Genomic DNA, 25,092 nt, shown 5'->3' with positions numbered 1-25,092 from the left:
AGAGAAGTGTATGTAAGTCAGAATCAGAAACCCATGCGGCAATATGAGATAAAGGCAAAAAATTAAGTTTACACTGGAAAAATAAATACATGGGATGAATATTAATAAGCAGAAAGTCACCAGAAAAGGTAATACTAGACATATCATTGCAAATTTCTAAATTTTGCTAGAAAACAGTGTTATTTCAGGTTTTATTCTACTGGAGAGAATATCTACAAGTACTTTTGAATTTTTTTATAGGAAATATGAATCTGAGTGTCACTTTCTCAATTAAAATTTAAATTCATAGGTGACTAGGAAACTGATATAAATAAAACAAATCATAAATCTCACCAAATCCTTTCTCCCATTTCCTTTAGAAAACTAAAAAGTAATACTATCCAATGGTCTCCGTCTGGGAAAAAATGGATTTAAGACGTAAACTACAGGGTGGCTTTCAGATAACCCCAGTGCTTAGAAAAACAGAGCGGTGTTCCCACCTCTGGTTATAACTGGCTTTGAAAGGTGGCCATAGTTTCCACAGTTAATATCCCTGGTCTCTGTTACTGCTTCTGAAATGATCTGATAATTACTTACAGAGTTAGAAAAAGGAACACTCGTCAAGGATTTGGATTTGGGTTTTCCTCTTTCAGAGGATAAAGAAGGAAACAAGCTCTGTGGGATGAAAGGCTTGGCCGTGGAGACTACATCCGGCCATGCGTGGAGGCGGCCCAGGCCCTCTCTCTGGGGCTGAGCAGAGGAAGATGAAATATAGAGCAAGTGTGATGCTTCTGAACATATTTTAGAACTTTAATTTTCTGCATTAATCTACATAAGGAATGGATTTGCAAAGCAGCACTGGGGAACATGGCTGTGTTTGATCTTAAAAGGGGCCAAATTTGGGGCTGATTTATACTCCTGGCAATCTTACTGCTTTAAAAAGTTGGCAGTAACTCAAGGAGAGAAATAAAAAGTGGGCCTTGGGGCAAATTTAATTTAGAAAAGTTCTGATGTATTTCAGAGGATTCTGAAGGCAATATCAAAAAAATATTTTCAAAAGGCAATTGAGAAGCTGAATTGCCCAGGTGGACAAGGAGTACAGTAGTGAGCAACAAGCAGATCTCCCCTAGCAAGGCCACCTTCCTGTTCTCTACTGTCCTCCCAATCTGCCCACACCTGTGACAGACACTCATTTTGCATGTCTAGCAGCAACAAAACATAATACAGCTCCAGACATAATACAGCTCCAGCCATAATATGGCTCCACTCTATCTGTTTCTTAGGTTTTATAAGGCACTTGTTTGTTGAGGCCCAAGAATTTATAGCACTTTTCTCATTCTTCCGAGGATGAATGTTGTCTTCATTAATCTTAAATGTATGCCCCAAGCTATGATTCTATTCTTTACTTTTGCATATGTAATACCGTGAGATACAAAATCCTAACTGCCACTAAAACATAATGCAATCTTTGGAGACCTCAAACAGCAACTAAAATCAATACATGTATTGTCAACACTACAAATGACTTGATATAAGAAGCCGTGACCAAATTTACATGTGTGATTTTACAGACAAAAGCAATGAGTTATGAACACTGCTTTCTGGATAAAGACTATAAAGTTATTTTGATTATAACTTTAGTGACATTAACATTTTTAAAATGTTAGTGACATTAGTGACATTAACCAGTTAGTGACATTAACATTTTAAAAATAAATATGCACTGACTATAAAATACACTATGTGTGGATTTGGGGAAAAAGAGCTAATGTTAATGATGGTGAGTTTTCTGCATGATTATAAAGGTATACATGCTGCCTCCTTGGAGACTTGACTATGAAATAATCATTGTTCTGATTCTAAAACATTTTCAAAAGCAAGCAATAGATGTACAAGGCCTATTTCACTACTAATCTTGTTAAAAACACAAATAATAAATCAAGCAAGAAAAACTGTTTATTAAAATAATTGAATAATATAGCATATTTTCCCCAAATTAAATGATTAACCATAAAGCACTGGAGCTACATAAATCATTCCTAATGTAATGTCAGACCATTCTTATAGTGTCCATAATTTTAACCCTTAAACTTCTTTCAATTCTGTGTATGACAGCAAATTAACTTGAAATTGGAGATGAACTGAAACAAAACTCTATTCGGAAAGGTCATGTAATAAAGGCAGGAGAAGGTCATCCCCACCAGAATCCCCGTAGTTATTTACCACCCTTTGTTGGAAAGGGCTGTGTCCCGCCACAGTAATCACCAGCTCCCACAGACCGCAGGCGTCAAGGGGGGAGATGGCTCTGTGAGAAGTTGTGAGAGCAGGTCTTTGCCCACTGTGCCTCCTGAAGGATAAATCACTTTTTATTGTAAAAGATTCAACTTCAAATCCATGAGTACTGTTGTGCTCTGCTCATCAATTCACAGCATCACACCACACCACATGTTTTACACCTCATCAATGTATATCAACTGTGGTTCAAATTTAGCAATCATATCTTAATTCAACCCCATTGATATTTTTGTGAGAAGGCAAAAACCACTCAGTAGAAGTCACTGTTTTGAAATAAAATATGGTTTTCAAAAGATTTATTTTAATTGTATTGTTTTAGTATAAAAATAAACAAAAACAACTTAGGTGGCTCTGTCCATTTCTTAGCACTCTTCTTCTGTCAAGAGCCCTAAGAGTTCTCCTATGTGTGATAATTAATGTGGAAACACACATCCTTCTAAAAAATAAAGTGGTTTGACAGTGTACTTATTGATTAACAATGGTACATTTTCTAAGCATAAACTGTGACTTGAAGACATTACAGAAAACTGTTCATTATTAGGGGCTATCATTTTCATATTCTTCCATTTTTACATGGAAATGTAATACAAATATGTGAGCATTATTAATCAAGTTAAAAATATAATGGCTCACAAAAACTGAAGAATCTAAAATAAGAGTAATTTAAGTATCCTCATCTGTATCAGAGACATGTCTTTGAGCAATTCATGATCTCCCCCTACTGCATCTGGAAAGTGAAAGTTTAATGTATTCTATGATTTCCAAGGTTAGTCCCAGCTTAAACATTTTGTGATTCTAAAGACACAAAAATCTGCTAGTGAGATATGGTTTATTTCAATATGAATAGGCAGTTTTGTTGTTTAGTCATCTTCATATAAATTAGAAAATTAAACCTCACAAAAATTAAATGCCACAAGATACTGTGTATAGTCAATATTTTCATGAGGCTATGCAGTGACAGATGACTTCTAGAACTAGTGGTACGACCTCATTGCAAGGTAGAAAAAAGTTGAATCACTATGTGATACTTCTGAAACCAACTATTCTTAAATAAAACAAATAAACTGAGCCATGGGCGGTGGGGCTCAGTTGGCTGGAATGTCATCCCATGACCTAAAGGTTATAGGTTTGTTCCCTGGCATGTACAACCCCCAATCTGGGCATGTACAAGAGGCAACCCATTGATACTTCTCACTCCCATCAATATTTCTCTCCTCCCTTTCTTTCTCCCTTCCTCTCTCTCTAAAAGCAATGAAAAATATGTCCTTGGGTGAGGATAAAAATAAATGCATAAATATAAATTGAAAAATATTGTGTCAATATTCATCATTATGAATCAAAATAGACTACTGTATTATTCGGCATAAAATCACACATACTGTCACTTGAAGAGCCTTCTGAACTTGAAATGCCTTCCACTACTTGACAACCTAATTTGGTCAAAGACATAAAACTGCACTTTACTGAGAACCAGATACTGAGTTTGTCACTGACTTTCCCATGTACAGAGAATAAATGTTATTCTGAGAAACAGCATCAATTTATATACTATTTAAATATACAATTGAAGGAAAAAACTTGTATTCTAGACTATAATTGGGTAATTAATCATGTTCTTTAATAAAAGGCACATATTTCTTAATATCCAATATTTCTACCATGTTTCATTACTATGTAAAAATCTTCAAATATGTTCCTATGACTTCCCAATTTAATATTCATAGCAATGTGATTGTAAAGTAAATCTAATAAAATTTAGTGTGAAAATTGTATCTATAGAATGCACCTTCCTTGCAATAAAGTCTAGCTTACAAAAATAACCACAAATATCCAAAATTTTATTTAAAAGTTAAATTTCATGGTTTGGTAGGCTGCAACAGTTTTACCCCTGTTTGAAATAATTATAAACACAACACTCTACTTAATTATATTTACTAAAATTTATCATATTAGAAGACAATTGGTAAACTGCAGTATTTATGTCTGTAATCTTTATTATTCAGATAATTACATGGTCCCTTGCTTCAGATTCACTCTTCTGAAGGTATATTACCACCTTGAATATTTTAGTTTCCATTTTTAGCTTACTTAGTACATTAATAAAATAAAAACCTGTCTTTACCCGTTGGAATTTATAAATATAACTGACAAAATCATGCCTCTGCATGCTGTTTTATAATTCTGATTTTGGTGATACAAACCTCATGTGATAAAATGCCTAGTAAAAAAAGTATTTTGAAGAAAACAGTACACAATTTTTAAGTTTTATTATTTTATTTTTAAAGATATTTTGTATTTATTTTTATTATTAGATAGAGGGCAAGGGAGGGCAAAAGAGATGGAAACATCAATGTGTGGTTGCCTCTCGCATGCTGCCCTAATGGGGACTGGACTGCAACCCAGACATGAGCCCTGACTGTGAGTCAAACCAGTGACCCTTCATTCGCAGGCCACCACTCAATCCACTGAGCCGCACCAGCCAGGGCCAATATCATAATTATTTTTATGTAGCCTCCTGATTATAGAAGACTGATAGTTATAATCCAAGGGTCTAATAAAAACTATACTGCTGTCCTAGTTATAATAATTCCCTACAAATTGGCTCATGCTATATATTTAGCATTATTCTGAAGTAACTCTGTTTTATAAAAATATATGTTTTAATATGAACCAAAACATAATCAAGTGAGTGTGCATATATGAACAAATACTAAACCATTTACATGTAAATAAATGATTAAAATACCTAATTTTGCTTCCCACATTTACAGAACGAAAGTGTTATCACCTTCAGTTGAAAATCTCTCATCACTGTCATTTTTAAAAGTTTTTGTCCCTCAATGTCAGTATCAAGTATGTGTGCATATTTATATAATGAAACTTTAAATATTTATTTCATTGAAATCAATCAATAAAATATATTATCTTATTCTTATCATTTTTTCTGAACTCTATGAGAACAAAGCATATGACAGTACCTTGGGATACTGTTTCACAGGAATCAATACCCTTTCTGAGAGCTTTATGTTTTTGTTGCTGATGACATCAAGATATTTCTTTTCTTCATCTTCTTTCTTTCCATCAGAACCTTGAAATTTTTCAATTTCTGAAAAAAAAAACATGAGAAAAAATAAGTGAAATAGAAAGTGACTGTAAATATGCTGATTGTTATTACTTCCCTTAAGATTTTGAAGAATCTTTATAAAGGGACTGAAACAGCACTGTGTTAACAGCCACATGAATGCTGCTACTGATATAAGTCAACCTCTGTCAATTAAAATTAAAAAGTGCTAATTGAAGATGTGGCGGTCTTCTTTGAAACAGATGATGAATTTAATTAACTTTAATATCTTCAAACACCATATAAAGAAAAATCATGTCCTTTAACTATTTAAAATATCTAAGCACTGTGAAATTAAATTATCCAAGCAAACAATTCATAGGAGCAATGAATAGAATGAAATGTACTTTAAGGTTATGTTTTATTTTTATTCAGAATTATTCCTAAACAAAAATAATTAAGAATACTAACCATCTATTATCTATGATAGGGTAGTAAAGATTAATAACATGTTATATACTTTGTAACCAAACTTAAAGGCAATTAAAAGAGGGGTCACAGAAAAGTTATATAAAGGATTAAATATGTAAATGATATCATTCAAATTCATCTATATAAAATTATCTCTCTGCATGTTTAAGAGAAATTACTAATTTTGCCCCATGAGAATATTTCCAAAAAGGATATTTTTGAGCATATGTATATTGTTTATACATTTTTCTTTTTAAAATTAATTTATTCTCCCAAGCTTTTCAAACCTCTAATGTGAGTACTGTGTATAGAACAGACAACAAGAAAATGTATCTTCTTTTATGGAATCTATGTTCTGATAGGTAATAAGAACAATTAAAAACTGAATATATGTACACACTCATATTTATGTATGGAGGTAAAAATAAATACAATGATGCTATTAAAATATAAGGGAAAGTTGAATAAAGGAGTGGGGCTATTCCTTTAGGTTTATGGGGTAATAATTGAGCAGAACCCTGAAAAATGAGAAAAATAAATTCATGAGAGATAGAGAAATCAAGCTTTAAAGTCTGACAGAGAAATGGCTTCACTTGCTCGAGCTCTGACAGGTGCTTAACAGGACAGATCATGTAAGACCCTGTAGACAAGTGACATTTTCTGCTTTTTTGTTGTGAATGTAATGGGCAGCCACTGGGTAGTTTTGGTGCAGAAGGGAGGAAGTCATATTTGATTTTTACTTGTAAAGATAACACCAGATATAATATGCAAAACCAATCACAGCAGAGAGCAAGCAAACAAGGAAACCAACTTGTACTTGTCTAGCTGTGAAATGATGCTGACTTGGTCTGACGAGGTGGAGACACAATGATGTGTATGCAGCTAAAATCACTTCATGGAATTCACTATGTAAAATCAATGTTTTGATGAAATCTTGGAAAATTAATATCCCATATTTTTATATTTATTGGCCAGTTATTATTACCATAAAATAACCTATAAGTATTTATTTTCTCCTTGCTCTTGCCCACCTGTACTATTTCGAAGCACTTCTTAAAATATGAATGTGTCAGTTTCTATTTTATTATGTTTTTTAATTTTGTTAGAGATGAAACACATTCCTGTAAAATCCCTGTAAAAAATTATTTTTGAAGATCACATTTCTTACCAGATAATGTATGAATGAATGCCACAGTTTGTATAAAGTCATTTGCAATCACTTTTTTCAGTTATATGCTATAGTCTTCCTAGAGACAATTATCTTAAACTGAGCTGTCTAAAAAGAAGTTATTTGTAATATGTCTATAATTTCTACTTCCTATGATGGCATCAGATTCTTACTTTTATACTCCAGAGCAATTACAAGTGACTTTGACTGTCTTTTTAAACCAAAAAACACTCCCTATTTAACACTTTCCATCCACCATATAACCATTACATATAGAACTCTGACAACTACAAAGAAAGAATATTCTTTCTATCCTCTGATACTGACAATAAACTTGTGATCACTGCCCTCCGGGTACATGCACCTATATCACATTGTACTTCCTAGCTCGCTGAGGTAATTGTAACATAGGACACACTAAAGAAGCTGGCTCAATTCCTAATCTATTAAATGTCTAGTTTCCCCTTGTCACTCTTTCATAAAAATAAATTGAATTTGTCTGATGTTATTTGCTCTCTACAAAACTACAACCTTAGGCATTTTTAGATGGTTCCAATTTGATTCATTGACGATTAATTCCAATAACTTTTTTACCATGAAATAGAGCTGAATGAAATATTATTTTCACTGCTCTTTCTGTTCATTTCTACACTTTCATTTAAATTTTTTTAATGTTTCTTTTGCCCTTCTACTACTTTCAGGGAGTTATCTTGTCTTCTCTTACATATCTACATGACTAAGAGCTCAGCAATTGCATTTGTCAATGACACATGTCATATATACTTGCCTAGTGTTAAAATCAGGGAAAATGATATACACAGTACCTTCATTTTTAAATGCTTACTCTAAAGTAATTCTTTTTCCATCTCACAATTAATGCACGCTCCTTGTGAAACAATTTAAATATAGATATCTGTTAAAATCGAAAGGCACCCATTATCATCCAGCAATAACTGGATAGTTTTATGTAGAAGTGATAAAGCATTTTTTATACTTTAATAGTCTATTTAAATTTGGCTGCTGTATTATTTGGAAAACATATTCAATATATTAAGGCAGAATTTTTTTTTGGGGGGGAAATGTTAAAACTACACAGATTTTACTGGACAGGCACTTTTAACAGCTAAGATACAGAGGCCCTCGTGGACTTTAGAATTTCTTGTTCCCCTTTCACCATTGGTAGGTTAATGTATACATTCACTCAATAATTTATGTTTACACTTACTGACATTTTTAATGGTTATCACCACAAAACTAGGATTATGTGGAAATTACAATAGAGGCAACCTTTGGTTATGCAGGTCATCAACCTTTCACTATTTACACCACATGTTTAAGTCAGATGGAAGCTATGTAAAAAAGGCAATTTTGTTGTGGTAAAAGCACATAATGTTATTCATCATCTTAATCATTTTAAGCATATAGTTCGTATATAGTTCAGCAGTGTGACATACATTCATGTTGTTGTGCAACAGATCGCTGGAACTTTTGCATCTTCCAAAAGTGAAATTCTAGAGCCATTAAAAACTCATTTTCCCTCTCTGTCCCCCAGGCCTTAGTAACCACCTTTTTTACTTTCTGTTCCTGCAATTTTAACCACTTTAGATACTTTGTATGAGTGAAATATAACCATATTTGTTATTTTGTGACTGACTTATTTGACTTAGCATAATGCCCTTGAAGTTCATCCATGTTGTAGCATATGATAGAACTTTTTCCTAAAAATCTGTATGTTCCATTGCATGTATATACCACCTTTTCTTTATCCATTCATCTGTTGATGAACATTTGAGTTGTTTCCATTTCTTGACTATTGTGAATAGTGTATCAGTGAACATGGGTATGCATGTATCTCTTCAAGATCATGCTTTAAATTATTTGGATATATACACATATGACAGATTGCTAGATCAAATGGTAATTACATTTTTTATTTTTTACGGATTTTCTGAACTATTTTCCAAATGACTATAAATTTTTGGTCAGGACTTGTGAATATTACATGAAAAGGGTTATATTCTCTATTGTTGGGCAAAGGTTGAATATAAATCAATAAACCATTTTTTACTCATTCAGAATCCACCTTGAAATTAAAAAGGTATATGAGCATGAATGGATCTGGAGAGCATTGTGCTAAGTGAAATAAGCCAGGCAGAAAAAGACAAATGTCATATGATCTAATTCAAACATGGAATCTAATGAACAAAATAAACTTACTAACACAATAGTGAAGGACTCTAAGATAGAGAAAAGGCTGACAGCTGGCAGGGGGACAGGCTGGGTGGGCAGCGGAGTGGTGAAGGAATTGAGCAACTAAATGATAAAAAAAGAAGAAGCAGTTCATGGACACAGACAACAGAGTGGTGATTGCTAGAGATGGTGGTGGTGGAGGAAGGTAGAGGGAGGTAGAGGAGGGTGTAAGGTGAATAAATGGTGATGGATGGAGATTTGACATGGGGTGATGAACACACAACACGGTCTATAGATGATGTGTTGTGGAATTATTCATCTGAAACCTCTATAATTTTGTTAACCAGTGTCACCCAAATAGATTCAATAAAAGGAAAAAAAAGAAGTGTGTGAGAATTCATTGAAATATGTATGTAAAAGAGGATAAACTTAATTTGAAAAAAATCTGCTATTTTGCTCTACAAAATATATGAGGCACATGTCCACAAACAGAGCAAAAGTGCTTCTATAACTTCCATTTTCCTCCAGTGGCTTCATTTTTGAATCTCAATTATCAAAGAAGTAAGACAGAGCACCTAGGATAATAAAAGATTTTAAAAATCTGATGTCTAGAAACCATATAATGTATGACAAAAAAACATAGTTACTTAGGTAACACAGGCATACCAGGATCTTAGAAAACAAAACAACAAATATTTCCTTTTTTAAAGACAAAGTCCTTATCTGAGGAGGACAAAAAAAAAACTATTTTAAGAAAACTCACAAAGCATGAAGAAAGGACACAAATCTAGTTGAATGAACTATTCTGATAGAAACCTTCCAAGAGAACAGGAACAAGTTTCTCATTTAAATATTAACTGGAGAAACATATTGTGTTAAAACTCATATAAGTAAACTACAAGCAAACAAAAAAAAGAAAAATGAACTAAGTAATGTTAACATATTGGTAGAAAATGAAAGCAGACGAGAAACATATGATAACAAAGCAGAAAGGCACTAAATATAATATTAAAATGAAGGAAAATAAAGCAATGAAACTATAAAAGCAATAACAGACTATATGTCAGAAATAGAAAAGAGTTATATAAAAAGCAATTAAATTAGAGGAGCATATAAACAGAGCTGTCACAGTACAAGAATGAAATAGAATTTATTTCATAAATGAAGAACTAAAAGTAAATCAAGACTAAACATACAACAGAACAGAAATAGAAACAGAAGAATTAAGAACTACTATAAAACCAGATAGTTAAAAAGTTTTGAGAAAAAATTTAGAAAACAGGCAAAAAATGGACCAAGGTATGCATAACTGGAGTCCTCAGAATATGAAAAAATAATAAAACTGAAAAAAACACTAAAAACTATAATTAAGAAAACTCTTTCATAAAAGAATCAGGTGATACTATAACATGAGCTGAGATGTATGATTAGTGAATGTTGTGATCAAGGGAGAGAGAGGATGAGAGGAAAAATAAGGGATGGGGGAAAGAGACAGAAAGAGACAGAGACTGACTTTGAGACAGAGAGGTCCAGCTATAATAATACAACATTCAAGAGGCTAGAAGTAAACAGCACAAAATAACTGATTCCAGACAGTGGTAAAAAACCCAGGCTGTGGAAGATAAGCAGCATATGCCTGTCTTGTTTTTACAACCAGAAATTAGGAAAAGAACTCTTGGTTTGTGATAATGGTTAAATAAGTTCATACAAGCAAGGTGCTTAGAAAAAATGGCAAAACCATTGTTTTTATTATTATTCTCAGTATTAAAATATTAAACTTTAGATTAAAGTGCCAAAAAAGTAACATACTAAACTTAAAAGGACCAAGTAACTTTTGAACTAGAGTCGTAAGGCAGTAAGAAGGCCACTGCAGAGGGAGCCAGGAACAAGCCTAGGTTAAGACAGCGTTACAGGGAAGTAGGAATGCAACTGGCCGGACGGAGGAATCAAACTATATAATTCTTATATACCAAGAATGGTGTTTTAGTCAAAAAATAATTTAAATATCTACCCTGTAATTGTAATTTAGTATATTCTAAAACCTAAAGCATAAGTTAGTGTCAAGTAGTTTAAAGTTTGGGTTAAACTCATTCTAAAAATTAGGAGTAAAATTTCAGTGAAAGGGATTCTATTTGAATACAAGACTTATCCATATATCTGCTATATATTTGTAGTTTATGTACTCTATAACCTCAAGTAAAATTTTAGTCAAATAATGTCAAATATTTATACCTATATCTGCCCAGTTTGTTGTTCAGTATATTCCTTAATCCCAAGCATAAATTAGTGTAAAATAATTTATAGTTTGCATTAAACTCATTTTTAAAGTGAGTACAACTTCAGTGAAAGAGATCTTATTCAACTATATGAACTTACACCTTCATATTCAACTTACTTTTCTAACACAAGTGATTTTCTCTGCAATCATAATTCATACTTCCTTAATTAGGTGTGTTCAGTAGCAGTGACCGCCAACACACTTCCTAGTATTTTTTTTGACTTCCAGAATACAGTTGGCTTAAGATTTAGAATCATTAATAGCTATAAAATTGATATATTAGGCCGTATCTATATATTAGTGTTTTCTACAAGTTATTTTATTATGCTTACACTTATTTTTGCAGTTGGCTAATATAGAGGCTTATATTTTTAAATATAGATGAATTATATTTACATATACACAAACAGAAAAATCACAATTATCGAGATCCATGGGAAAATTGGATTTTTAACTAATTATCTTAAAATTTACATATTTTAAGTAATCATTCTGAAATACTTCTTTGCATGATCCAGGGACTATATGATGTATGTCAGTTATTCTGTCATGCTAATCAATAAAAGTAATGACTTTATTCTTTCAGTAATTCAGTAAGTACTACTGAATTAGAGCCTACTTCATGTGTAAAGGATTAAATATGTAACAGCAATAGTTAAAGTGAGAGAAAAATGAGGAGAACTTGGTTTATATTACTGTGGTTGAAGGGTCACCAGTAACAAGACTTAGGATAAACCTTGAAGGTAAGACATTCTACCCCAACTATGGATAGGAAGTGAAGAGGGTGGGGGAGAGAAAAACAGATAGCCTCTAGGTAAGTTGTCCTAACTATTGTCTGTTGATCCTCTGTGTGTTTCTGGGCAAAAGTGTGAGTGAATGTTTAGAACATTCATTTGATCATGTTTTTTAGTTTTGTAATTAATTGTTGTTCATTTGTTTATTTTTTTTGTTTGCTCCTATTATTTTCAGTTAGCATTTTCCCTGGTGGCACTATATTGCCTCTATGTACACTTATTTATTTAACCACGATATCATAAAACCAAACTTGTTAGAACTATATACTAAATAATACTAAATATATTTTTAGTCAAATAAATTACAAAGTTATGTTTAATTTCTTCATGGAGAGTAAAATACATGTACTTCCAGGTACTAATAATACTAAAATTTTTAAAAGTGGGGACAAACTTAAAATATGGACAAGCATAACCACTAGTTATAAAAATTTTTTAAAGAGTCAAGACACACTTAATTACCAAGTAGACTTTGAAAATAATTTCAATGCAATATAAAAGAACATTTACTTGCAAGGTATAACTGTAAAATGTACTGAAGCAAAGAACATGGAATTAGTCTAGGAAGAAAACAAGTTATTGTCAATAAGACATAAATGACCTTTAAAAATAACAACGGTGAAAGATTTATATGATCTGAAGAGAAATGGGGAAAGAAAGGGAAGGGTCATCAAGGAACATGGATAAATGACCCATGGACAAAGCCAACAGGGGGTGGGGGTGGGGAGAACGGTGAGGGGAAAATGGGGACAGCTGTAGCTGAACAGTTATAAAAATATAACAACAGGAAATGATACCTGTTTTGAGTTGTTTTGAAATTTATGTTTATCAAAAACCAAAAATTGACACAAAGTTGAAAGCATTTCTTTTTATTTATGGCCATGTTCAGAAGAGAATTATTTTGTAAATGAAAATCTTGTATTCCTGACTATACACACCCAAAAACATGCATGTAACTGTCAAACAACCCACCAAGTAGACTATGCTCCTTTTTTTAAATTGTCAACACTATTACAGATGTTCCCCCAATTTTTCCCTGCTTTGAAATACAATGTTCAGCTGCTTAGTATTAGAACTCTTTATTTTAAATGGAACATGAACAACTTATATTTACATAATGTAACTGATCAAAGGTAATAATACTTCTTGTTCACCTTCTAGTTTCCAAGTAAAAAATGCTTTCTACTCGAAGTATTTTAATACAGAATCAAACATTTAATGATTATTTTAATAGAATGAAAGAGTATGCCATAATGAAATAATTTTTATCTTCCTTTCTAGATCTGATATGTGAAATTTCAAAGATCAGTATACTGTAATACAGTAGGATTTCCCCATTTCTAAGTCCAGAATCAACTGGCAAATATTTCATAAACAACAACTATTTGTCACAATGCATAAACCTGACACCCAGACTAGGCCCAGTGAACAGAAGAAGGGAAGAGGAGGAGGATTTGACTAAGTAAGAAGGGGTAACCACTGGCGGAACACAACCTGAAGAACACAGGTGACAAAATTCAAGTGCAGAAAGTATCTTAAGAATAATTTTTTAAAAATCAACTGACTTATCCTAATGAGTTTAGTAATAAAAAATAAATTTTGACCATTGGATTTGGCAAGATGAAGGTGCTGGTAATCTAAGAAGATTTCGGTCACTTGTTGGAGCAGACTGGTGAGCGAATTGGCTGAGAGAATGTCTATGAGTATATGGAGTATGAAGCTTCCCCCTGCAGCTACTTTGGTTCATTGCCTTCCTCAACCCTGTGCTGACCTCCTTGAAACCTACCTGTACTGCAGCTCCTTTAAACATTTCCCCCTTTCTTTTTAACCTAGGACCTAAGTCACTTTCTTTGAGGTAACCTGAGCTACACCGTGAGTTGACTCCATCCACTCACACAATCCACATGTGCCAGCTTTCATCTTTTCAGACATCAAACCCAAACTTCCTTCCTGAGTTTGAATCTCTTCATCTGAACTTTCTTGCATATACACTCTAAAATCTACAAGATAAATGAAACTCATACCCCTCGAAGTGAATTCACCTTTAACTCTAAAGCCTATCTTCTCCCTGTATCCCTCCCCACAATGTTCCTAGTCACCCCAAAACAAGAACACACATCTTAACCATTTACACATTAGTACACCCTGCTTGTTGCCATTCTACATGCAGTCGTCTCCAGGTTCTGTTGATTCCACCTCTGAAGCTCCTCTCGAATCCAGCTTTTCCACCCAGGTGCTTGGCCACTACCCCCTCCCTTTGCCATCCTTTTCACCTATGGCAGGAGGCTTTCAAATGTTCTGCCTGAAGACCCACATAGAACTTATCTTTCACGTTCAAGCTGCCTTTGTAAAACACAGATTTGAACACTACACATTTCCCTTTGCTACTGGAATGTGCTGTTTGTATTTGGTTTAGTTTCTGGTGATATATACATATATATACACACATGTGTGTGTATGTGTGTGTATGTGTATATGTATACACATACACACACACACATACTGAGTATTCAGATTTCTCTGTTGAATGAATGAATGTCACTACTCTGATACTTTACCTGCTTCTCATTGCCTGAAGGTGAAATTCTTAATTTTTCCTGCTACTAAAATTGATAAACCATTTCTTTGTCTCTTGCCACATTCTAGTTTATTTCTTAACATCCTGAGGAAAATACTGCATTCTATCCTCACACATGCCCTAAGCAAACTATATGCTTTCAAAGGCCTCAGGCTTATGCTTATGGCCTTTTCTCCTTCCTCTGACCAATGAAGGACTACTCTTTCTTTAACACAGGACCAGCTCACTTGCATGATTACCTCACCCCAAGGCTCCCCTAGCACTCTGTACTTTAAAAATACAGCACTTTTATCACCTTGTAATATGCCATTTACAAGTGTTTTCCATTAAACTGTGACTTCCTTGAGGTCAGAGACCACATCACATTTATTATTTTTTTACTCCATTACAATGGAAAACTTATAAGTATAAACTTACATCAGGCCTACTCATCAGACTGCCTGCCTAAATAAGTCTTTCTAAAAGATTGTCTCTTGATTTTTAATAATAATAATAATAACTTCATAGAATATATATGACTTTTAATACAATGGTTTTTAGATTGTTTACATGGGAAAACATAATACCTATTTCTACAAGACACAATAACACATTTTGAAATTCATATTTATTTTCACAAAAGGCAATACTACATTTTTATGATCTGAAATGGTTTTAATATCATGTATATGTTTTAAAAAGCCTAAAGAAAATGAGAGTGACCTCTGAAGGAGGCAGTAAGCATTCAAAGCAACTATTTTTTAAAGGCCTAATAAGTGTTTAGTGGTCATTAGCGATCATTTTTCAACACTTTGCAACCAAATAAATTTTATTACTTATATGTTGCTGTTTAACTGTGATTTTAGGAAACTGGTTGAAGCTTTTGACTTGACATGTGTAATACATTATAATTTTTCATGTAAAAATGTTGAAAAATAAGCTTTTAGCATTTTTATTCAATATAGTTGATTTTTAAAAATAAATTACTGATGTTAAGCAGGAGCAAAGTATAGTCATTTCTAATTTATTTCTGATTTTATGATATTCATATTCAATTACATTTATTTCCAGAACAAGAATAGGACATGTCCTATATTTATGGGAAGAATTAGAGATTTCACTTTGGTCAAAGATACCTTGAGATATAATAATAAAAATAAAACAAAACTGAAAATCAGTAGCAGCTCCAACTTCACTGGCTAGGTTCAAATTAAAAGACCTTTTCTGAGACTACTTTTACTATGATAATTATCTAAATCAGCATTGGTTCCCCATTTAGACTAATTTTACAGAAATACTACACATAGATGAGCTTGAATTCGTATTATTTTCAAGATGTTCTAAAGCCTAATTGCATTAGGCATTTCTTGTGTTTAAAAATCAATTTTCTAGAATTGAATAAAGGTGAGCTATTATTCATTGCAGATAACAATTCCTAATATGTCAATAGCAGAAGGTATTTAAATAGAACTGAATATGACTTGCTTCACATTCGTAATACTCCAGGGCACTCCTTCCTCATTCAATCCTTTCATTTACTCAGCAAATGTTGTGGAGAGTGTCACTGTGCATAAGTGACTGGGAGGAAGAAGAAAAATAAGTAGCACATTATCTTCAATTGTTCATTATTTAGTAACCAAAAATTGCAAATATCACATGAAATAGTTTTTAAAGTGTTCCTATCATTCCTAATTTCTTATTTGTATATTTTGATAAGCTAAACATCAAAGCTAATTTGAGAAGTCATTAACTATATTTTTAGTATTTACGAATGGCATAAATATAAATTGGAAGCCCATCTTCCTTAGTATCAATGTTTTTGCTGAATATATGCAAAGAATATCCAAGTATGACAATTTTATATATATATTATATATTATATATTATATATTATATATTATATATGTTATATGGACTAAAGAGATTCCATGTTTTTGTGTAAAAATATGTCCTTCTACCTTTTGGGGTTGTTTTGAAAATTAGAATTTATGAGCTTTGTGTTTGTGGTGATTCCCCTTTACCCTAATCATATTTAATCAACCTGGAAAGGTCCTACAATGAATCAAGATCAGTCAGGGGCCGTATAGAAAACAAATATTCCATGAGAGTTAAAGATGATGTTTCTAGCCTGTTTTATCCATTCAACTTTTCATTTCACCTCCCTATTTCTCTTTTTAGGTATTTCTATGCAAATGACTTGATAAAATAGACTGGGCCTCAACTTATGACTGGGCTTCTAGCCACTTTGGACCATGACAAAAAATATGTCTACTAAGAAGGGGTCCTGGGGGCTAATTGGGCTCTAATTAAAAAGAAACAACAATAACAAAACCATATGCAATAACAACAAGAAAACAGCCTAGCAGCCATTTCTACACAGGGGCCTCTCACCCATGCTACACTTCAGGAAGAAGCTCATGCTAAGCCGCCTCCTCTGCGCTGAACTGCTTTTCTACAGTGTTTCTGCCACCTGAGCAAGCTCTCACAAGAGAGATCCTGGAATCCTATTTCAACAAATAAGACTAAGGCTTCCCCTGCCCAATCAAAACTGTGCAGCTATATCCATGCCAACATCTTCATCAACCAATCACAGAGGCTTCATTCTGATCAATCAGGACAGTGTCTTTTGAACCAATCAAACTTCAAGGATTCAGAGTCCCCATTTGCATGAGGACAAACCAATCAAAGACTAGGGATGGGGATTTCCACCTGAGTAAATAAACTCCCCTCTGGCTGAGAGAGCATACTTTCCCTTTCCACCAAAGACTAAAGACTGTGTTTCTTCAGCTGGAGCTGAACACCAAAGATGGCTCAGTGATCCAGAGCAGAGAACAGGCAGAGCAGAGCTGTCAGGCTGGAAAGGAGCCTCATCCTCGGCCACCTTGCTTCCAGGCCACCCCCCTCCATGGTCTCCTATGAGACGGGCTGCCATGCAGCTTCATAACTGAGCTGTAACACCATTGAGCTGATCCACAGCCATGCTGTACTCACAGCTGTGCTGTACTACAATTGAGCTCTTTGTACCACATCTCAAATTGGAGATTGCTCTTGGTGTTGGATTGATGCCACAGCCATCAGTTGACACCACCATGATGTGGCCCTGGAAAAAATACATATTAAGCATTTGTCTTTGGTTAGTCCTTTTTAGATGTAGGAAGATATGTTTTATCCTTTGAATCAGTGTTCCTCTACCTTTCTTCACCAACAAAGCATAAATCCTTGAATGAGTTCAAGCCCTGGCTCTAAGGGGAAGAGGCCAGTGTCTGGTTGCCACTCGGTCTGAACTTATTAATCTCAAGGGAGACTTGAGAGGCAAAAAGAGTCCATAGGTCTCACATGGCATAGCTTATCATGGTAAACTAGAAAGTATATTGTGCTAGGCAAGTCCAAGGACACAGTCCCTCTTCATCCCTCACTCAGGAACATGCAAGGGGAATAGGTGACTAACTGTGGACTTGAAATTTTGGATCTTAAGGTCTTTCTCCCCTAAATAAAGATATAAATGTACCAGCCACTTAAGAGGAACCCAATAAGTTATAACTTATGTCATATTCTTTCCACTTTCAGTTGTACTCCCCTTGCCACATTGTCACACCAACATTTTCCATTTTTAAGATATAGAGATAAAAACAAGTGTTGAAAAGTTTCTAACTTCTCTGTCATATGTTATTAATTTTGACAGCTTCTTAGAACATAAATTCTATTTTATTTAATCTTCCTAGGCTGAACATAGGCAGCTAAAATATTAATACTAATTAATATTTTACTAATTAATACTAATTGGTATTAATTTTGATTAATATTAGTATTAATAGTATTTGTATTGTTAATATAAATAATACTAATATTATCAACTATACATAATCATAAACTAGGAATTACATGATGTACCACTACCATATTACTTACCTGTGCAAGTCCTATCTGCACTTCTACTTCTAAGTTTCATTATCTGTAAAGAAGCATTATTTTCCTTGATGAATTTGAAGAGCCCTTCCAATTCTGTTATGAGGTAAATCTAAGTCTATAATGCAAAAATAGAATGTGATGTCTATAGGAGTAGACAGGTTCAATAGACTTTATACCTCTACAGTATATTTGACATCAACTTGTTTTGAGTCGTTTTCTCTTTTTGTGCCACTATCTCTTTTCCAGTTTTAATTTTCATTTTCCTACAGCTTGGATTCTATATTATAATCATTAAGAGTGTGGCTTCTTAACTCATAAGAGGAGTTAATTAACCACTCTATTCCCTTTGTCCTCATCAGTCAAATGAAGATAGCATTATCTACTTCATATTTTTCTTTTTGGGGTTAATGGTAATAATAAATAAATTGTATAGAACACTACTTGATAAACTATTGTTGCTGTTAATATTATTCTTCTGGTACATGTAGGAGAAAATGCCCATCTCATAAATAGTCCTAAACAGGAGACTTATCAGAACTATACCTAGAGTCAACAGGACGAGAGACAACCTAAGGCACTCTCTCATCTATAGCATTTCTTTATGTTAGTTGTTCACAGATTTAACAGGACTGTTCAGTTCAAACTTTTTTCTCTTTATTCCCGAGTCTCAATGGTAGTAAAATATGAGATATTCCAGAATCAAAACAATCTATTACAGAAAAAGTTATTTTTTATTTCTATGACAAGATAGGTAAGTTAGACAGAATTCCTTGAATTGCATTTTTAGCAAGATTTGTGTGTGTGTGCTTATGTGTGTATATTCTTAAAACAAGAGTTTCACTGAGATATAATCCACACATCACAAAATGAGCCCTTTTAAAGTTACAATGCAGTATTTTTTAAAAAACATATTGACAGAGCTTTACAACCATCACCACTATCTAAATTTAAAACCTTCTCTTCACTGAAAATATTAATAACTCGCTTCACTGTAGCCTATGGCAACACTAATCTAATTTTTATATCTACAGACTTGCCTATTCTGAATTCTGTATAAGTGGAATTATACAATATGCAGTCTGTTGTGCCTGGATTCTTTTACTTAGCATAATGTTTAAGGTTTATTTGTGTTCCATCATGTACCAGTACTTCATTCCTTTTTATGGCCAAATAATATTCTATTATATGGATATATCTCATCTTGTTTATCTATTCACTATCATTATTTGATGGGCTTTTGGGTTGTTTCCACTTTTTTGGGTAGAATAGATATGATTGTTTCAAGCATCTATGTATAAGTTTCTGTGTACATACATCTCCAGTTCTCTTGGGTAAAATCCTAGAAGTGGAATTACTCAGTCACAGAGTAGCTATATGCTTAACATTTTGAAGAACCACCACAGTGCTTTCAAAAGTTATGGTACATCCTACCACCAATGTATTAAGGTTCTCATATATATACACATCTTCACTCATGCTTGTTATCATCATCCTTATTTTAGCCATCCTAGGTATGTAAAGTTACATCTGATTATGGATTTGATTTGTATTTTTAATGACTAATAATGCTGAGCATCTTTTAATTTGATTACTAGTAATCTGCATATATTGTGTACAGAAATGTCTACTCAAATCTTTTGCCCATTTTTAATTAATTGGATTGCCTTTTATTACTGAGTTGTAAAGGTTCTTTACATTCTTACATATGAGTCTCTTACCAGACAAGTAATTTGCAAATACTTTTCCTATTCCATATTTCCCTTAATTTTTAAAAATACACTTTATTGATTATGCTATTATAGTTGTCTCAAATTTCCCCCTTTGCCCCCCTCCACCTGGTACCTCTATTCCCTCCAGCAATGCCCCCCTTAATTCATGCCCGTGGGTCATGCATATAAGTTATTTCCCTACTCCATTCCTATACTGTTCTTAATTTCCCCTTGTCTATTTTGTACTTACCAATTTGTATTTATTACCTGCATCATTTCCTCCATTCTCCCCTCTCCCCCTCCCAACTGATAACTCTCTAAATGGTCTCCATATCTATGATTCTGCTTCTGTTCTGTTTGTTTGCTCAGGTTTTTTCTAGATTCAATTTATTTTAAAGATGTCATTTATTTATTTGTAGAGCAAGGGGAAGGGAAGGAGAAAGAGGAGAGAAACATCAATGTATGGTTGGCTCTCATGAACCTGGCCTGCAATGCAGGCATGTGCCCAGACTGGGAATTGTATCAGTGACCCTTTAGTTCATAGGCCCATGCTCAATCCACTGAACTACACAAGTCAAGGCTAGATTCAAAATTTTTGATAGTTGTGAATTTATTGACATTTTAACATTCATTGTTTTAATCTTTTTCTTATGTAATTCCCTTTAACATTTCATATAATTATAGCTTGTTGACGATGAATTCCTTGAACAGTATAGGAATGATGAATTTTACCTTGTCTAGGAAGCACTTTATCTGACCTCCAATTCTAAATGAGAGCTTTGTTGGATAGAGTAATATAGGTTGTAGGTCCTTGCTTTTCATCACTTTGAATACTTCTTTCCATCCCCTTCTAGCCTACAAAATTTCTTTTGAGAAATCAGCTGGTAGTCTTATGGGAACTCCCTTGTAGGTAACTAACTGCTTTTCAGATTCTCTCTTTTTTAACCTTTGGCATTTTAATAATCATGTGTCTTGGTGTGGCCCTCTTTGGGTCCATCTTATTTGGAACTTTCAGTACTTCCTGGACTTGTATGTCTATTTACTTCACCAAATTAGGGAAGTTTTCTTTCATTATATATTTTTTCAAACTATTTTCCATTTCTTGCTCTTCTTCTTCTCCTTCTGGCATTCCTATGATTTGAATGGTGATATATCCGAAGATGACTCAGAGGCCCCTTAGCCTATCCCCATCTTTTAAAATTATTTTCTCTTCTTGCTGCCCTGATTCTGTTTGTTCTTTTCACTTCCTTGATGGTATCATTTGCACTATGAAAGTTCTAATTTTGGTGTAACCCTATTTATTTATTTGTCACCTAATGTTTGTGTCCTATCTTAAAAACCACTGCCAACTAATGGCCACAAAGATTTACTGCCATAAGAGTTTTATAAATTCAGCTCTTACATTTAGATTTTAGATTCATGTTGGATTAATTTTTGTGTACGGTATGAGGTAGGGGTGGGTCCAATATTTTTCTGTTGCATATGGATGTCCAATTTTACCACTACAATTTGTTGAAAAACTAGTTGTTACACAATGAATGTTTTCACATGCTTATTAAAAATCAACTGCCCATAATATGAAGGTATATTTCTGTACTTTGAAAACTATCCCATTGATCTGTCATTATATTAATAACATTAACATTTATGTAGCTTTGAAGTAAGTCTTGAAATCATGAAGTATGAGTTTTCTAAATTTGTTCATTTTCTTCATTACTGTTTTGGCAATAGGTCTCTGAATTCCAACAGGAATTTTTGGTTTACTTTGTCAGTTTATGCAAGAGAACAGCTTAAATTTTGACAGGGGTTGCACTGAATCTGTAAATCAATATAGAAATATTGTCATCTTAACAATATTTAGCCTTTCAAACCATGAGCATGAATGGAACTGGAAAGCATTATGCTAAGCAAAATAGGCCAGGCAGTAAAAGACAAATACCATATGATCTCACCTTTAACAGGAACCTAAACAACAAAACAAACAGGCAAAATATAACCAAAGACACTGAAATACAAAACAGGTTGACAGTGACCAGAGGGGAAGAAATTTCAGGGGAAAAGGGGAAGGTTTTTTTGCAGGAACAAATATAAAGTATACATGGACAAAAAAAATGGGGATGGAAATGGGAGGGAGGTGGGGAGGGCTGGGGGGTGGGCTGGGCTGGGGGTAAAAGGCAGAAAACTGTACTTGAACAAGTAAAATAAAAATTAAAAAAATAACTTCAGTATGAAATGCATTTCCATTTATTTAACTATTCTTTGATGTCTTTCAACAACTTTTTATAATTTTCATTATACAAGCTTGCACTTATTTTTAAAAAAACTCATTCCTGCCCTGGTTGGTGTGGCTCAGTGAATTGAACTCCAGCCTGCAAACCAAAGGGTTGCCAGTTCAATTCCCAGTCAGGGTACATGCCTGTCTTGCAGGCCAGGTACCCAGTAGGAGGCACATGAAAGGCAACCATACGTTGATGTTTCTCTCTCTTTCTCCTTCCCTTCCCGTCTCTCTAAAAATAAATAAATAATGTTTATTTTAAATAAAAACAAAAAAGTGAAACCTCACTCCTAAGTATTTTATGCTTTTTTTGATGCTATAGTAAATAAAATTATTTTATTTCATTTCTTGATCCTTAATTACTAATACAGAAATATAATTTATATTTGTATGATCTTGCATCCTGAAACTTTGTTGTACTTTTTGATTATTTTTAATGTTTTTGTGCAACTTCCTTAAGGATTTTCTATATCAATTGATTACATTTAACAATGACATTCCCTTAACAATCCATCTACTTTATTTCCCACCATAGATTCTTTGGACAAGGAAGCATCATTACATTTTCTTCCCCAACAGCAAAGTTTTTCATAAAATAAATTTGAGGAAGCATTGCCTGAATGAGAAATTTCAAACAAAACTTTTCTAGAAAAACAAACACATTTCTTATAAAGCACAGTTTATTTATTTATTTTATTAAAATTAAAATTAATACTATGAAATAATGATGGCTCTTAAAGAATATTTTCTGAGCTAAGGAACACAAAAGAGCCCCTGGGTATTGGACACTGAATAAATCTTCATTGAATGAATGTAAAAAGGAATGGGGTGCATACACATAAAGGAATGGGGTAACACACATAAAGTATTCACAGTCCAACAGAGAAAAATTGGTGAATTCTCATCCCCACAGGAAAGTCTCAATGCAGACAAGGTGGGTCCAGCACTGATTTTTACCTTTGGCTGGAAAGTAGGGGTACTTAACCCTATTTCATACAAACAAATGGAGAAAAAAGGATGAAATATTAGAATTTATTTTTAATTTAAACTAATAAAATAATTAGAAACACTGCTTTGTAGATTGTTGTCTATGTCTAAAAATATTAAAACAGAGGTAGAATAAACATCTGTGGTGGATGCTACACAGTGATTTTTTTATCCAGTTTCGAGTGAATGAGATGACCTCAGAGTTCACTGCAGGATCTAAAATTCTATAAATAAAAAAAACTCAAGTCTCTAATAATAAAAGTGCTTATTGCTTTTAAAAAATTGAATTGGGAAGTCCTGTCCAGAAAAACTCCTACCATTTGCAGTCTTGGGTGGTAGTGCAAACAGAAGCCCGTACACCATAAGTCTAAATATTCAGAAGTTATAAACCAAATTAACGAACTGTCAAATGAATCCTACTCTTCTATTATGACAAATAGACTTTTTAAAATTTAATTATTGTTCAAGCACAGTTTTCTGTCTTTTACTCCCATCCCAGCCCCCCCCCAGTGCTCCCCACCTCCCTCCCATTTCCCACCCCCCCTTAGTTTTTGTTCATGTGTCCTTTATATTTGTTCCTGCAAAAAACCCTTCGTCTTTTCCCCTGAAATTCTCTCCCCTCTCCCCTCTGGTCCCTGTCAGCCTGTTCTGTATTTCAGTGTCTTTGGTTATATTTTGCTTGCTTGTTTGTTTTGTTGTTTAGGTTCCTGTTAAAGGTGAAATCATATGGTATTTGAAATATGGTGGTGAAATCATATGGTATTCATTCAGAAGTAATGAATACTAAGTTTAAACTTAATATTGGTATTGGTATTCATTACTTCTGCATCAGTACACTTCAATTAGGTAAATGGCCGGATAGAATTTAAACATCTAGTACACCTCCAGGTTCTGTGCCAGAACAGAACGATCTGGGAAGAGCCAGACTCACCCTTACCTCTATGTAGTAGGGATAAAGGCCATGCCTATATTTTTGTGTACATCCATTCAGCACCACCAAACTCTATCCTTTCAGAGAGCCATGTCTTAAAACTTTTAGCTCTGGAGTATGCACATCTATGGTGTGGTCTATCTACGGGAAAATGAACACCCTACCCATACTGCCAAGCTTCAGTCATACACCCCTGGCACAAGGCCATGTCTTAGAATCCTTCAGGCTAAATGTCCATATACTAGCAGTGCAGTCTACTCTCAGAAAGAGAGAGAAACTCAAGGAACAAATTTAAAGAGGCTCTAGAGGTGGGCATGGGGCCAAGTGATCAGGAATTTGAGGGCTTCAGAGAATGTTCTAGAGAATGGGGGTGGAAACACTAACTTTATATGATCAAAACAACTTGATCTTATGAGATTCCTTTCCCCAGGGGGAAGGCATAGCCAGATAAAAACAGTAAGGGGATTCATAAAACATAAAGCTCAGAG

The 25,092-nt window shown here is 33.7% G+C and overlaps 1 protein-coding gene across 4 annotated transcripts in view; it reads right to left on the bottom strand.

Annotated features, from left to right (window-relative positions):
• The window catches only part of KHDRBS2 (KH RNA binding domain containing, signal transduction associated 2), a 569,275-nt gene that overhangs the window by 471,255 nt on the left and 72,928 nt on the right, over positions 1–25,092 (bottom strand). For all 4 annotated transcript variants that reach the window (XR_008391564.1, XM_053665007.1, XM_053665009.1 and 1 more), the window contains exon 2: positions 5,253–5,380. Coding sequence is in view for 3 of the 4 variants with exons in the window: in XM_053665007.1 (XP_053520982.1) it covers positions 5,253–5,380 (128 nt within the window). In the remaining variant the exon portion in view is untranslated. The remainder of the gene's footprint in view (positions 1–5,252; positions 5,381–25,092) is intronic.

This window comes from Artibeus jamaicensis, unplaced genomic scaffold (genome assembly GCF_021234435.1).
Source record: "Artibeus jamaicensis isolate MK-2021 breed Jamaican fruit bat unplaced genomic scaffold, CSHL_Jam_final contig_388, whole genome shotgun sequence".
Lineage (NCBI taxonomy): Eukaryota > Metazoa > Chordata > Mammalia > Chiroptera > Phyllostomidae > Artibeus > Artibeus jamaicensis.
This window is presented reverse-complemented; position numbering and strand designations above follow the sequence as displayed.